At 48.9% G+C, this 14,713-nt stretch overlaps 1 protein-coding gene across 1 annotated transcript in view; it reads left to right on the top strand.

The window, feature by feature from the left end:
- Nucleotides 1–249: 249 nt before the first annotated feature.
- The window catches only part of LOC137543831 (cadherin-16-like), a gene marked incomplete at its 5' end in the record, with an annotated part of 140,496 nt that continues 126,032 nt past the window's right edge, over nucleotides 250–14,713 (top strand). The window contains 2 exons of the mRNA XM_068264916.1: nucleotides 250–324; nucleotides 7,926–8,076. Coding sequence (XP_068121017.1) covers nucleotides 250–324; nucleotides 7,926–8,076 — 226 coding nt within the window. The remainder of the gene's footprint in view (nucleotides 325–7,925; nucleotides 8,077–14,713) is intronic.

The following is a 14,713-nucleotide window of genomic DNA, read 5'->3' as shown; positions in this document are numbered from 1 at the left end:
CCATATGATCCTGAGTTCTAATTTCCCTTTCAATACATCTCAAAATTGTATCTGATTTAGCTGCAGCAGCTTGGCATTGAGTACAATTATCTTAATTTGTTGTCTATCTGTATCCCATTTATTTTCTATGGTTCTAGACCATTGGTATGACCAAAATGCTGACTTACATTTTTCATCATTGAATTTCATGTACAGGGTGTGCTGGAACAGCACTGAGGTCCATTACGATGTGGTCCGGAAGCTTTTCAGGAGCTCTGTTCACGGCTTGATTTGGGCGGCAATGTTTTTGTCACGCGAGCTTTGGACTGGGAACTACAGAACCAGGTGAGGGCACATGTTACATAGCATTCGCCAGATTGCCAGGTTACAACTTACAGTTAAAGGAATACTTAAGAGAACCTGTACTGAGCAAAATATTTAAAATAAACACATGAGGTAACTTCAAATGAACATTGCATAGTTACCTTGCCATCAGTTTCTCTCAGAAGCTCACCATTTTCTTCTGACAATAATCCCTTCCAGTTCTGACAATATTTTGTCAGATCTGAAATATATCAGTTGCTGTCAGTAAAATATCAGTTGCTGTCAGTTATAGCTGAGAGGAAAACTGATGTACCCGGTAATGTCCATGTTTCCCTATGGCTCAAGTGGGCGATGTTACAGTTTAACTGACCAGAAAGCTGTTATGGGTAATGGCCATTTTCAAAATGGAGGATGGAAAAAAACCATTGATCACAGTGAACAAACAGGATGCGGGACAGGAGAATGACACTGATGAGTAGGACTACATGGAAGGTAAGTATGACTTGTGTATGCTTATTTTGACTTTTAATTTTCAGTACAGGTTTTCTTTAAGTCAAACTGAAAAAATGACTTATACTCTATAGCAGCATAGAGGGTGATAATAGCGGCAGGGAACGCGGAAAATCAGCCGCGTTCCCAGCCTGTCGGCGGCTGTTGCCGAACCGGAAGTAGCCGCCGGTGGGGACAGGACGATCGGAGCAGGGCTGCGAGGGCACCATCCAGCTTCGGGGGGCTGAGGGATGCCCCAGGTGAGTAAAAGTCATTTTTTCAGTTTGACTTAAGTATTCCTTTAATCCCACTTGCAGCACAAACTTTTATTTCTAATTTTTGAAAGGTTTTTGGATGAGATAAACTCTCTGTTGGGGGTGTTTATTGCTGTCTGTGCCACCTTTGAGAATAATTTTTTTTTCACCTGTTGCCTAAATTTACATCCAGAACAGTAAGGGCGTGGGCTTAGATGGCAATAAAACCTGAAAGATATTCTAATCCCCGTGCCACTAAAGGTGCCCATACATCTATTGGTGATGGGCAGTTTGACCAAGAGACAGATTTCTCTATGATCAAATCTAATTAGAGAGAGATATGTTGGCTGCCCATACACCGCAGGCCGATTCTTAGGAATGACCTTGTGACGCCGCTTATGCTGCCTGCGTAGCCACCTCCCAAATGTAAATATTCCCCTGGTACCCATGAAGTGTAAATTCCTTCCTGTCCTGCTGCCGTCACACCAGGCCTCCTTCGCTGTCACATACACGTGCCTGGTGCCACACGGGGGGTGGGGTGGAGGGATTGATGGTGGCTGATGTAAAATTTACAATGCACAGGCACGGGAAGGGGGGGGGGGGGGGAGGGGTCCACATTTTACTGTTCAGGGTACATCATCAGAGGCGTATCTAGAGAGGTGCCATGCCTGCTCCTGTGTTGCGCTGCCATGCCTGCCCCTTTGCTACGCCCCCATGCCTGCTCCTGAGTTGCGCCGCTATGCCTGCCCCATGTGCCTCCCCATCACTCAGACCACAGATTGGAATTATTCTGTTATCTGGTAACATGCCTACTTAATTTATGTAAGTAGGGCACAGTTGGCTTAGTGTTAGAAAAGAGGACAAAGATGGAATTAGAAGAGATATTTCCAAAAAAGTAACTTCAGCAATATCTCGAGCCCAAAAACATAAGCAACTATTATAACACATGTACGTGAGAAAGGATGCTGTCTTTTTAGGGGGGGGAGGGGGGGAGGGGTTTGCAATTTCAGTGTTTGCCATAGGCTATGTATTACCCAGATACGCCCATCCAAGATCTGTTACCTTAGTTGGTCGTCGTGGTATTGCACACGGTTACCGGCATGCACACGATTGAGCACTGTAACCGTGATCTTTCCGGTAAGTCCGATGGACGCATTTAATCAAATGATTGACTGAGGAATATTTTGCAGCACCGATTTTTATCAGAAAGTTATTAAACCAGATTGTCGATCGGCCGATCGGGAGATGTATGGGAGTAAAGTTACTGTTTACGATAGATGTGCTTTTTATGTTACTGCAAGTATTTCAAATTCAACCTACCCCCTCCCCTCCTCCTTCCTATCCTAACACAACCAACACACACACACATACAGGCATAGTCTATTGTATCTCTGGGTGACTGTTATCTTTGGATTTATCAGTCCGGCTGTTTCTCTAACGATCTCTCAGACTAGCTAGCAGGCATTCACTGGAATGTAGAGATGTCACGAACGGGTCGCCTGCAAATGGTTCCAGGCGAACTTTGGGGGTTCGTGTTCGCCTGCACCAGGCGAACTTTTGCGGAAGTTCGATTCGCCCCATAATGTACTATGAGGGTCAACTTTGATCCTCTGCATCACAGTCAGCAGGCACATTGTAGCCATTCAGGCTACACTAAGCCCTGGAGCCCCACCCCCCCTTATATAAGGCAGGCTGCGGCGGCCATTAGCCTCACTCGTGTGCCTGCTAGAGAGTAGAGACAGACTAGGGACAGCTGCTGCAGACTTGTTCTTCTAGGGACAGATTAGTTAGTTTCTTGGCTGCTTAGCTTGCTTCTGGCTGATTGTTATTGCTTTTATAGCACCCCTCAATAGCTCTTTTCAGAGCTCATCCTGTACTTTTTTTTTTTTTTTGTCTGTGTGTCAAACTGACACTTTTGTTGTATGCACAGCCTTGCTAATTGATAGTGTGTGTGCCACTGCCAGCAACCCAGCTCACTGCATCTAAGTACCTTTATTGTTCAGTGATCCCAGCGCACTGCATCTTACTACCTGTTGTGTTCAGTGAACCCAGCTCACTGCATCTAAGTACCTTTATTGTTCAGTGAACCCAGCTCACTCCATCTAAGTACCTTTATTGTTCAGTGAACCCAGCTCCCTGCATCTTACTACCTGTTGTGTTCAGTGAACCCAGCTCACTGCATCTAAGTACCTTTATTGTTCAGTGAACCCAGCTCACTGCATCCAACTACCTGTTGTGTTGAGTGAACCCACCTCACTGCATCTAAGTACCTTTATTGTTCAGTGAACCCAGCTCACTGCATCTTACTACCTGTTGTGTTGAGTGAACCCACCTCACTGCATCTAAGTACCTTTACTGTTCAGTGAACCCAGCTCACTGCATCTAACTACCTGTTGTGTTGAGTGAACCCACCTCACTGCATATACCTAGCATCCCCCCGAGATGGACAAAATGGACAAACCAGGTAGAGGAAGAGGTAGAGGCAGACCCAGAGGAAGGCCACCAGGCACTGGCAGGTCTGTGCGAGGTGGTGTTGCTGTGGTTTCGTGCGTACCTGGCCCAAAATACAGTGCTCAGAAGAAGGCACGTGCCATCACTTCCCAAGATCAGGACGTGCTTGACTATTTAACACAGAACACCTCATCTCCCGCAGCCACCAGCGCTACAACAAGCACCACATCCGCTGCATTTGACACTTCGCAGGAGTTATTTGGTGGTGGTGGTAGTGAAATCACTGATTCACACCCACTACTGCAACAAGAAGAAGAAGGCGCAGGTACACCACCTCATACATCTGAGTTAGGTGGCGATAGTATGGACGTAACGTGTGAGGAGGGGGATGATGAACCACCTGAAGTTGGTGCAGTTGAGGAGGCGTCTGAGGAAAGTGAAGCTGGCCAGGAGGATTATGATGACAATTATATGGATACCACATATGTTCCCGGTAGAGGAGATGACCAGGGGGACAGTTCAAAGGAGGAGGAGGAGAGAAGTAGGAGGAGACGACTCCATGATAGAAGCAGAGGGAGCTCGTCCTCAGAAACAGCTGGGGGCAGTGTCCGGCGCCATGTATCGCCAGCTATGGCCAGCCAGCCAACATGCCCTTCAACATCAGCTGCTGATGCCACCGTAGCGCCATCACCCCGGGGGGGCTCAACGGTTTGGAAATGTTTTCACGTGTGTGTCTCAGATCGGAGCAAAGCCATCTGTTGTCTCTGCCAGCAAAAATTGAGCCGTGGAAAGGCCAACTCTCACGTAGGGACAAGTGCCTTACGAAGGCACCTGGAGAGAAGGCACAAACAGCTATGGCAAGAACACCTGAGGAAAAGCAGCACCCCTCAAAAGACAAGCCACCCTCCTTCTCCTCTTCCTCCTTCAGGTGCATCGTCTTCATCCACTTTTTCCCTTGCACCTTCACAGCCACCCTCCTCCACACCGCCTCTTCCCTGCAGAGGTTCCTTCTCCTCTGCCCACAGCAGTACCCAGCTGTCCGTGAAGGAAGTATTTGAGCGTAAGAAGCAAATGTCTGCCAGTCACCCTCTTGCCCGGCGTCTGACAGCTGGCGTGGCGGAACTATTAGCTCGCCAGCTATTACCATACAAGCTGGTGGAGTCAGAGGCTTTCCGTAAGTTTGTGGCCATTGGTACACCGCAGTGGAAGATACCAGGCCGCAATTATTTTTCACAAAAGGCCATACCCAAACTGTACCGTGCAGTTGAGAGGCAAGTGGTGTCATCTCTGGCACACATCGTTGGGTCAAGGGTCCACCTGACCACGGATGCCTGGTCTGCCAAGCACGGGCAGGGCCACTACATTACATACACAGCCCATTGGGTCAACCTGGTGACCGATGGCAGCAAGCAGGGAGTACGTAGCTGCGCAGCGGACCGACTTGTCACACCTCCACAGCTTGCAGGCAGGCCTCCAGCCACCTCCTCTCCACCTGCTACCACCGCTTCGCTGTCGTCATCCTCCTCCTCCTCCTTGGCTGGTGCTGAGATCTCCTCTCCAGCTACACAGCCCCAGCACCCCAGGGCCTATGCTGCATGCCAGGTACGACGGTGTCACGCAGTGTTAGACATGTCTTGCCTGAAAGCGGAGAGTCACACTGGAGAAGCTCTCCTGGCTGCTCTTAACAAACAGGTGGAGCAATGGCTGACCCCGCACAAGCTTGAGATCGGCAACGTGGTGTGTGACAACGGCAGCAATCTCATTGCTGCGTTGAATTTGGGAAAGCTGACACACATACCCTGCATGGCACATGTTCTGAATCTGGTCGTGCAAAGATTTGTGTCCAAGTACCCAGGCTTAGAGGACGTCCTGAAGCAGGCCAGGAAGTTGTGTGGGCATTTCAGGCGCTCTTACAAGGCCATGGCATGCTTTGCGGACATTCAGCGTAGAAACAACTTGCCGGTGAGACGCCTGATTTGCGGTAGCCCGACTCGCTGGAATTCCACCCTGCTGATGTTCTCTCGCCTGCTAGACCAGGAGAAAGCCGTCACCCAGTACCTGTATCACTACAGTACAAGGACACAATCTGAGAGGATGGGGATGTTGTGACCCAACAACTGGACACTGATGCGAAATGCATGCAGGGTCATGGAGCCCTTTGAGGAGGTGACCAAACTGGTGAGTCGTGATGAGGGCACCATCAGCGACTTGATCCCCTACGCCTACTTCCTGGAACGTGCCGTGCGTAGAGTGGTGGATACAGCTGTGGAGGAGCGTGAACGAGAAGAGTTATGGCAGCAGGAGTCGTGGGAGCCATTTACACCCGAACCCGATGTTTCCACAACACCTGCGGCAGCACAGAGGGGGGAGGAGGAGGAAGAAGAGGAGTCGTGTGGGGAAGGAGAGGAGTCAGACTCTGATGATGGTGATGATGAGTAAGGTGTTTCTGTGGAGGAGGAAGAGGCGGCGGAAGAAGAACAACCGCGGCAGCCGTCACAGGGGGCTTCTGCTGCTCCACGTTCCCGTGGTATTGTTCGTGGCTGGGGGGAGGAAGAGGAGTTGCATCCTGTCACTGAGGAGGAGCAAGAGGAGATGGAGAGTACGTCTGCATCCAGCTTTGTGCAGATGTCCTCTTTCATGTTGTCCAGCCTGTTGAGGGACCCCCGTATCAAAAAACTCAAGGCTAATGACCTGTACTGGGTGGCCACACTATTAGACCCTCGGTACAGGCACAAAGTGGCCGTCCTGTTACCAACTCAACACAAGGCGGAAAGGATGCAGCACTTGCAGAACAAGCTGTCGATGATGCTTTACAATGCGTTTAAGGGTGATGTGGCTGCACAACGCAATCAAGGTACCACTGGCAGTAACCCTCCTCCTCCCAAGTCCATGCAGGCAAGGACAGGACGCTCCAGCGATCTCAGGGTGATGTCGGACATGCAGACATTCTTTAGTCCAACTCCTCGCCATAGTCCTTCCGGATCCACCCTCCACCAACGCCTTTAGCAGGAGGTAGCCGAGTACCTAGCCTTGAGTGTGGATGTAGACACTGCGAAAAGCGACGATGGACCCTTGGACTACTGGTTGCGCAGGCTTGACCTGTGGCCACAGCTGTCCCAATTTGCCATACAACTTCTCTCTTGCCCTGCCGCAAGCATCCTGTCAGAAAGGACCTTCAGTGCAGCTGGAGGCATAGTTACGACAGTGTTCAGAACCAGACCTTTATCAAAATGAATGAGGAATGGATCACGGAGGGCTACTGCACGACCAAAGACTAAGTCAGTCCCCACACACAGCATCTCTGCCTGCAGGCCGCTTGCCTTCTCCGCCACCACCAATAGGGTCCAGGACTCTAGGCGGATTCCTGAATTTTTAAGGCCGCTACACTAATTTTTCTGGTGCGTGTACATGCCTGGCTAATTTTTTCTGGCTGCACTGCGGGCGGCTGCAACAAAAAAAACAACAGGCATGTACATGTGCCCATCCCCCTTCGTGATCATTAACTTGCCGCGGTGAAGGGGCTTGCACATCACAATAAAGCAATGACCGCCGCCTATTTGAGTGTCTCGGGTGGGGGTGGGACACAAAAGATAATAAGGTCATTGCTTCATTGTGGACAGACCAAATTTGATCAGCTGGACAGTCACTGTTGTTCTATCATTGAGCTACCACAGCCCGGCAACCATATGGGCTTGAAAAACGCCACGGCCTACACTCTGGCCACGGTGCGCACCAGTCCAGCACGGCCGTCACTACGCAAACAGCTGTTTGCAGTGCGTTACACAGGGAGTTTGGTGTGTCAGTGTGAAGCAGTACTCTAATTACACTCCCTGATTGATGTATACACATGCAAGATGTTTGAAAGCACTTTAGGCCTGCAATTTAGCATTCAATGTGATTTCTGCCCTTAAAACGCTGCTTTGCGTCAAATCCAGATTTTTCCCTGAGACTTTTGGCATGTATCCCACTCCCCCATGCCCCGCTCCAGGTGTTAGACCCCTTGAAACATCTTTTCCATCACTTTTGTGGCCAGCATAATTTTTTCTATTTCTCAAAGTTCGCCTCCCCATTGAAGTCTATTGCGGTTCGCAAACTTTTCCGCGAACCGAACCTTCCGCGAAGGTTCGCGAACGGGGTTCGCGGACCGAAAATCGGAGGTTCGCGACATCTCTACTGGAATGCCGTCTGGAGACACCGTTCAGAAGTTTTGCAGTCGAGTGATAACTTTTGAAAGTCAAAAAAAAAAGTTACAAATGACAAAATGACAGAAGTTGCTGCTTTAGCTCTCAGTTCAATGACTATTTGTGGAATTGGCTTTTAACAGATTGCAAAGCAGAGAGCAGCAGAAAAGCAGCTGATTCATCACTTTCTGCTTTGTTCGGCCTGCGTAATGTAATTTAATGTTCATTTATTTCCATTCTCCTCCAGTACCAGATTGCTGTGTCAGCCCTGAATGCAGAGAACGTTTTGTACAGCGACCCCCTACACATAACAATCACCGTGGAGGACGAGAATGACAATGTCCCGTTATTTCCCAGAGACACCTATCTGGTGCAGGTTACAGAGGCAGCAGGGAAAGGTAGGTACCCCTGAAATACCAATGATATAACAATACATAACTCCCCATAACTTCAGTTCCCAAAGCACCGTGCTTAGGGGTAATACTTGACTACTCTCTCTTTTATTGCTCACATTTACTCTCTAACCAGCTCCTGTCATCTCCAACTCAAAAACATATCTCCTATCCGACCTTTTCTCACTCAGGACACAACTAAAATGTTAATACGTGCTCTTATAATATCTCGTCTGGACTACTGTAACATTCTACTTTGTGGACTACCAACTAACTCGGCTGCTTGTGTCATTCATCTTTCTTCTCGCTCTTCCTCTGCTGCTCCTTTCTGTCAATCTCTTCATTGGCTACCAATTAACCAGAAGATCCAGTTCAAACTCTTAACCCTAACCTACAAAGCTCTCCACAGTCTCTCTCCCCTGTACATCTCCTCAATAGTTTCCAGATATTAATCCAATCGCAATCTCAGCTCTGCACATGACCTTGTCTTTTGTCCTCCTCTAGAATCACCTCCTTGCATTCATGTATACAAGATTTCACACGTGCTTCACCTCTCCTCTGGAATTCCCTTCCACAACACATCCGTCACTCTCAAACCTTTATTATATTTAAACGCTCCCTCAAAAGTCACTTTTTCTGTCAAGCATACATTCTACCTTAGGCCAGTTCACCTTTGACCTCTGGCCAAGTTGTACTCTATGAAATTTAGGGATAGTTAATCCTAGCTGTGCGCTCCTCACTTAAATTCACAACAATAAATCAATACAGTAAAACATGTAACACCAGATGGATCGCCTTCTCTTATAATCTGTGTGTGTTCTAACTTTTCTAACACAAGTTGTACTCTACTCTGCCTCTAGGTATGAATATTGTATACTACCCCCCCCCCCCCCTCCTTCTCCCCATTCCTTTACATTGTACGTTCGCAAGGGCAGGGCTCTCACCCTTTTGTGTCTTGGAATTTGTTACACATTTATTCATATTAATTTTTCCACTGTAATTACCCATTCTGTATTTTGTACCGATTCTGTACATATTGGTGTATATCATTGTATTATTTTGTACCCTGTGTTTTTCTTACTTGGTACAGTGCCATGGAATGCGTTGACTCTTTATGAATCTTTAATAATAATAATAATAATAATAGACACAAATACACAGATAAACTACAAAAGCTGGAGGTGCCTAAGAGTGATAAAACATTTAAAAAGCAGGCATGTGTTGGCCTTCTTTCTTGAAGTACTGGTCAAGTGTTGGCCAAGGAATCTGGTAATCTGAATACAACAGAATATGTAAGAATTGAAATAAGAAACACCAGAATATGCAAAAAAATTATAAATGAACTCACAACTTACAGGTTGCAACTAATTATACAAGCACTAATAAGAATTGTGGAGTATTTCCCGAGCCCTGTACAGGTCTGCGAGGGTCCTCAGAAGGTCGCACTCCCATTAGTTAGGGTAGGTCAGAACATAAAAGCAAGAACTACTTTAAAAACAATACAACCTCCCAACAGAGGTGTAAGCAAAGATACTGGTGCATGGCTTACTCACACAGTAAGGCCAGACGACAACGTGTTTCGCAGGCATTTCCTGCTTCCTCAGGTCAATTAGTAACCACCAAAAGTTTGCAGATGACCAGAGGGTAGTCAGACTTGAGTGCCTTAAATCTGACCTTACTGCGTGCAATACATTTTTGAAAGAATACAGAGTCATATTGGAAATTTGTTTAGATCTTCATTAGAGGTAAACCAACTATATCTCACCTTTTTAAACTGTTTTTAATTACCGTATGTTATTATTTTGGGTACTTTCCCGTCAGTACTTTAATGAAGAGTACTCAAGTGTTATTCAAACAATTTAATTAACAAACACATTTTGAAGCTCAAGGCTGCTTTATCAGGCCTTGAAGGATAAAAGACATTGGGCTCGATTCACAAAGCGGTGCTAACCCAGTTAGAGACTTTAGGCATGATAACCATTGCACCACGCTGGTGAAAAGCCAGTTTAGGTGTGATAAGTTTAGGCATGATAAGTTTAGGTGTGATAAGTTTAGACATGATAAGTTTAGATAAGTTTAGATTGCTTGCAAAGTCCCGCATGCAAAGCAGTGCCATTAAACTTTATACGAAGTGCACCAGACTTTGCTAGCGTAAAACTTTTGATCAGCTGTGCACTGCGGTGCTAACCCAGTTCGCGCTTAAACTTATCATGCCTAAACTTATCACACCTAAACTTATCATGCCTAAACTTATCACACCTAAACTTATCACACCTAAACTTATTATGCCTAAACTGAGTTTAGGCATGATAAAGGGCTTTTTACCAGCGTGCTAACTGTTAGCACCGCTTTGTGAATCAGGCCCATTATATTCAGGACTCCTACCACCTGTCATGAAGGATTTTTTTACAGACCCTATCCTGTTCAGTGTACGCTGATGGAGCGTGGAAACAGTTAACTGCATGTTACTGAGCGGGGGAGGGGGGGGGGGATATTAAGAGGGGCCCGGGGGGGGGGGGGAGGGAGTGCCCCAGTGTAGCACCACCACTGGTGGCGGATAGAACACACACACCTTTCCCCCGGTACCCTCTCCCGACATTGCAGAGTAACAGAGCAGTGTAATAGTTACCTACTCCAGTGCCGGGAGCTTCATGCTCTATGCTTGCACCTGTCACCTCCAGCTCCTGATCACGTGACAGAACTTCAGAGCCGGAGGTATGCAGCATGGAACATGTGTCTCTCAGGGAGATCAGAGGAGACCCTAGACAGCAATGGGGCAGGTAAATATTAAACTGCTCCACTGGGCACCCAGCACAAGAGGGAGGAGCCCCCTACTGTCGCTATAGTTACGCCATGTAGTTTGAGACTGTCCAATAAATGCTAAACCATAATAAACAGTTTGGCCCATGACTTAGACTATGTTTTAGATTTTGGTCCTTTCTGGGATTGAATTTGACACACCCCTGGCTTAACTACATAATGACTGTGTAACGCTAGTGGGCGTGGCACGACAGCAGCCCCAGGACCACCTAACGCCAATTGGCGTCAAGTCCTGGGGCTGGGTTTTGCAGGAGATTACACGTGCTGGGTTTGCTCCAGAACTCCGCTCCACCTTCAGTCTCCCAGTCTATTTAGTTAGTACAGCGATGCGATCTACCCATTCGCTATGTGGGGGGGGAGCATTCACCAGACAATAATCGCTATGTGGGGGGAACATTCACCAGACAATAATCGCTATGTGGGGGGGAACATTCACCAGGCAATAATCGCTATGTGGGGGGAACATTCACCAGACAATAATCGCTAAGTGGGGGGAGCATTCACCAGACAATAATCGCTATGTGGGGGGAGCATTCACCAGACAATAATCGCTATGTGGGGGGAACATTCACCAGACAATAATCGCTATGTGGGGGGGGAATTCACCAGACAATAATCGCTATGTGGGGGGAGCATTCACCAGCCAATAATCGCTATGTGGGGGGAACATTCACCAGACAATAATCACTATGTGGGGGGAGCATTCATCAGACAATAATCGCTATGTGGGGGAACATTTACCAGACAATAATCGCTATGTGGGGGGAGCATTCACCAGACAATAATCACTAAGGGGGGGGACATTCACCAGACAATAATCGCTATGTGGGGGGAGCATTCACCAGACAATAATCGCTATTTAGGGGAAGCATTCACCAGACAATAATCGCTATTTAGGGGGAGCATTCACCAGACAATAATCGCTATTTAGGGACAGCATTCACCAGCCAATAATCGCTATGTGGGGAGCATTCACCAGACAATAATCGCTAAGTGGGGAGCATTCACCAGAAATAAACCTCGCTGTAAAAAAAATTCACTCACCTGGCCGGGCCTCTGATGCACAGCTCCCCGACGTTCCTCCAGCGACGATCCTCCTGCAGCGGCAGCCAGTGTAAATCTCCCGCGCTGACAGGCAGAGTGCAGGGCTACGGGAAGATGGCGCCCGAATCCCTATACTGGAGACACAAATAGTCTCCAGTGCAGGGCTTCAGCGGCCATCTTCCCGTAGCCCTGCTCTGCCTCCGGGAGGCAGTCCCCGCAGTGGGCTGTGGGGAGATGAACCGGGCGCGGGTGGGCAGCGGCGGGGAAGAGAGACAGAAGGAGGGGACCCAGGTGAGGGAGGGGGGGGATCTGTCCCCCCTCCCCGCCGCTGTCCCCCACTCCTCCATCTAGCGCTACTCTTCCCCTACCATGAGATGTCGTGGCGACACCCCTTTGTGTCAGTCACCTGGGGCACCACGCCCCCCTGCACCCAATGGTAGGGACGCCACTGCAGGAGCATCTAGAAGTTTGGGTCCGTGCTCCTCTTCATTCATGCATGAGAGTTACTCACAGGTTTGCTTTAAACAATACCTTTTGCATGGCAGCTCTGCTGATCTCTTTGGCTGCAGTAGTGTCTGAATCACACACACCTGAAACCAGAATGCGACTAATCTTGTCAGATTTCAGTCAGAAAAATCTGATCTGCATGCTTGTTCAGGGGCAATGGCTAAAAGTATTAGAAGTAGAGGATAAGCAGGACAGCCAGGAAATCTGCATTTATTAAAAGGAAATAAATATAGGTCAGCCTATATATACATCTTGCTTCAGGCATGCTTTAAGTCAGGGGTCTCAAACTCAATTTACCCGGGGGCCGCAGGAGGCAAAGTCAGGATGAGGCTGGGCCGCATAAGGGAGTTCACGTGTCCCCGCCGCAAAACGAGGGCTGCAGAGCCCCCAAATTGCCCCGGGGGCAATCCGCCGGCATTTCCTGGAAGGGGCAGAGCTTTCAGCTTCAGCTCTGCCCCTCCTGACGTCAATCGCGGCGGATCGCCGCCTCTGCCCGCCCACTCTAAACATAAAAAAAAAAATTGGGAAAATAGGAAAAAATGCCAGGAATCTTCATACAGCCATATTACGGCTGTATAGCGATACCTGGCCAAAGCGCTGCGGCTGCGTATGGACCCCCTGGAAACTCTGTCAGGAAATGTATTGCTCTTTCTTTTGATACATGTAAAATTACACTACCGTTAGGCTTGCTACTAAAAGTGACATTTACCGCATTTAAAAGTATACTATTTTCCTTCGAAACTTTAAAATCGATTTTCTCAAAAACTATAAGGTCTTTTTGAAAAATTGTTTTTTCCTCTTATTCCTAATGATCTCCTTAACATATCCTGCAAATTTAGGGTTTCTAGCATTTAAGGTGGATTTGCTATTAACCATTAAAGTCGGCGGGTTTTTAAATGTGTATTTTTTTCCTTTGCAACTTTAAAATCGATTTTCTCAAAAACTATAAGGCCGATTTGAAAAATTTTTTTTTCCTCTTGTAGCCACTGGGGGCCCCTACAAGCTCTGGGGCCTTGGGGCCACAAAATATTGTATCGCGGGCCGCAAATGGCCCGCGGGCCGCGAGTTTGAGACCCCTGCTTTAAGTGAACCTGTAATGAAAAAAAGTGCCCCTATGAGATACTTACCTCGGGAGGGGGAAGCCTCTGGATTCTTCCCCCATCCTCTTCATCCTTGGGGATCCAGCGATGGGAGCCCCCAAAAATCCGCCTGTGACGTGTGACAATATTTACAATCTGTGGTCCTGTGCAGACGCAGTACAAGCTTCCCCTCAGTCTCCGGTGGAAATAGACCAGCCTGATTGGGTCTGCTGTACTGCGCAGGTGTGAGCTTGCGTCTGCGCAGAACAGCGGACCTGATCAGGCTGGGCTATTTTTGGCAGAGACCAAGGGGAAGCTTGCTGTGAGCTGCAGTCGCTACTTTGCCAGTGCGCACCGCCCGCAGATTTAAAGGGGCTGCCAGCACTGGATCACCACTGCTGAATAGGACAGGGGAAGCCTGTCCAGGACCCAGAGGCAGTGGCGTAGCAATAAGTATAGCAACCATAGCGTTGCTACGGGGCCCTACGCCACAGGGGGCCCGCCTGCCCGTACATCAGTTTGTTTGTTTTTTTCGTTTATTTTTTTTTTTTTTTTTATGTCGGTCCTGTCCGGGGCCCCCACCCCCCATACTTTTAGAGCTGCGGGCCCCCCCCCCCTCCCTGGCCCTCCTCCTCTGATAAGGTGGCTGTGAGGAGGGGGACTACTTGGGCGCAATGATACTCCTGGCGGCCGGCCCGACAGTTACTCTATAGTTCCGGCTTCCGGGCCGGCCAGCCAGGGAGAAGGAGGAGTAACGTCCTATGCGCGTGCGAGGGAGGGAGCGGACTGCTCAGGGTGCTGACTGTGCCTGTTGGACTGGAGGAGGCCAGAGCGGAGGAGAGCGGAGCGACCCGACCCGGCCCCACCCCACCGTGACCGTCCCACGCAAGCTGCCCGCAAGTAAATTAATACATGTGCCTGGCTGGCTGGTGCTGCTGGCTGCTGTGGAGCACGGTCGGAGGTGGGTGGGTGCTGGGGAACGGCCTGGCCGGGGGACTTGCTGTCTGCTGTGTGTGGGGGGATGGGAGAAACAGAGAAGTGCTGGCTGCTGTGGGGGGGGGGGGGAGAGAGAGAGATGTGCGTGTGGGGGGGGGGGGGGAATGGGGGAGAGAAGTGCTGGCTGCTGTGGGGTGGATGGGGGAGAGAGAGGTGCTGTGCGTGTGTGTGTGGGGGGGGGGGGGGGGATGGGGGAG

This window comes from Hyperolius riggenbachi, unplaced genomic scaffold (genome assembly GCF_040937935.1).
Source record: "Hyperolius riggenbachi isolate aHypRig1 unplaced genomic scaffold, aHypRig1.pri scaffold_228, whole genome shotgun sequence".
Lineage (NCBI taxonomy): Eukaryota > Metazoa > Chordata > Amphibia > Anura > Hyperoliidae > Hyperolius > Hyperolius riggenbachi.
This window is presented reverse-complemented; position numbering and strand designations above follow the sequence as displayed.